This window comes from Colobus angolensis, unplaced genomic scaffold (assembly GCF_000951035.1).
Source record: "Colobus angolensis palliatus isolate OR3802 unplaced genomic scaffold, Cang.pa_1.0 Scaffold133, whole genome shotgun sequence".
In the NCBI taxonomy this organism is placed as follows: domain Eukaryota; kingdom Metazoa; phylum Chordata; class Mammalia; order Primates; family Cercopithecidae; genus Colobus; species Colobus angolensis.
The window spans coordinates 498612-500008 of record NW_012114411.1 but is presented as its reverse complement, the minus strand read 5'-3'; the positions used below and the strand labels follow the sequence as shown (position 1 = coordinate 500008).

At 38.9% G+C, this 1397-nt stretch overlaps 1 protein-coding gene across 1 annotated transcript in view; it reads left to right on the top strand.

Annotated features, from left to right (window-relative positions):
• UPF2 (UPF2 regulator of nonsense transcripts homolog (yeast)) overlaps positions 1 to 1397 on the top strand; it is a 141209-nt gene that overhangs the window by 93897 nt on the left and 45915 nt on the right. The window contains exon 10 of the mRNA XM_011934286.1: positions 556 to 669. Coding sequence (XP_011789676.1) covers positions 556 to 669 — 114 coding nt within the window. The remainder of the gene's footprint in view (positions 1 to 555; positions 670 to 1397) is intronic.

The following is a 1397-nucleotide window of genomic DNA, read 5'->3' as shown; positions in this document are numbered from 1 at the left end:
AGTTGAGACAGAGTTCCGCCACGTTGGCCAGGCTGTCTCAAACTCCTGACCTTGTGATCCGCCCGCCTCAGCCTCCCAAAGTGTTGGGATTACAGGCCTGAGCCACCGCACCTGGCCTATAGCAAGAAATTTTACCCATACATATTAAAAATATCTGGAATGGGCTGGCACAGTGGCTCATGCCTGTAATCTCAGCACTTTGGGAGGCCGAGGTGGGTGGATCACCCAAGGTCAGGAATTTGGGACCAGCCTGGCCAACATGATGAAATCCCATCTCTACCAGAAATACAAAAAATTAGCCAGGTGTGGTGGTGGACGCCTGTAATCCCAGCTACTCGGGAGGGTGAAGCAGGAGAATCGCTTGAACCCAGGAGGCAGAGGTTGTAGTGAGCCAAGATTGCACCTTTGCACTCCAGCCTGGGCGACAAGAGCGAAACTCTGTCTCAAAAACAAAAAACAAAAAATCTGGAGTCAATTTGAATGCATTAAAAATAGTTTTTATCACAGAGATTCAAAATGTTGATTAAGCATTATCTTTTCTCTCTTAATTTTTAGGTACGAAAAAAGGACCAGATCAATATTGAAACAAAGAATAAAACTGTTCGCTTTATTGGAGAACTAACTAAGTTTAAGATGTTCACCAAAAATGACACACTACATTGTTTAAAGGTTAGTGCTAAATTGGTTGATTGCTTTTAATTGAAAAGTTTAAAGTTTTAGTTATAAATGGTAGATAAAGTGAAATAATTTAATATTTGATTAATCCAAAAGAAGACCAAGAAAGGAAGAAAAAGTAACATTAAACAGGTGTGCAAAATACAAAACAAATAGTTAAGATCTTAGATACTTATGCAGTTCTACCAGTAATTACGTGAAACCTGAAAAGGGTGAAATACATCAAGTAAAAGCCTTAAAAATATAAAACTTGATTAAAACAACTACTAGGAGCTATCTACAACCATTACCCTTAAATATGAAGATGAGAAAAATTAAATAAAAAGATGGGGAAAATAGTACTATACAAATACTAGTAAAATGAAAGCTGGTTTCTCTGTATTATTGTAGAGGTTAAAAATATTGACTGACGGTAGTTATCTTACTCTGTCATATGAATACAGACATTTCTACCTAAACTGTAACATCCCATACTTACGAGTTGCCATCCCTGGAGAGCTGTAGAAATTTTTTCTCACTTGGCTACCAGTGAGTTCACAGTATTACAAGGGGTTATTAAGTTCAACCTGTAACACTTTTGACAAAGGCATGAAATATTATTAGAAATAAAGGGCCAGGCGCCATAGCTCACGCCTTTAATCCCAGCACTTTGGGAGTCTGAGGCGGGTGGATCACCTGAGGTCAGGGGTTCAAGACCAACCTGATCAATATGGAGAAACACC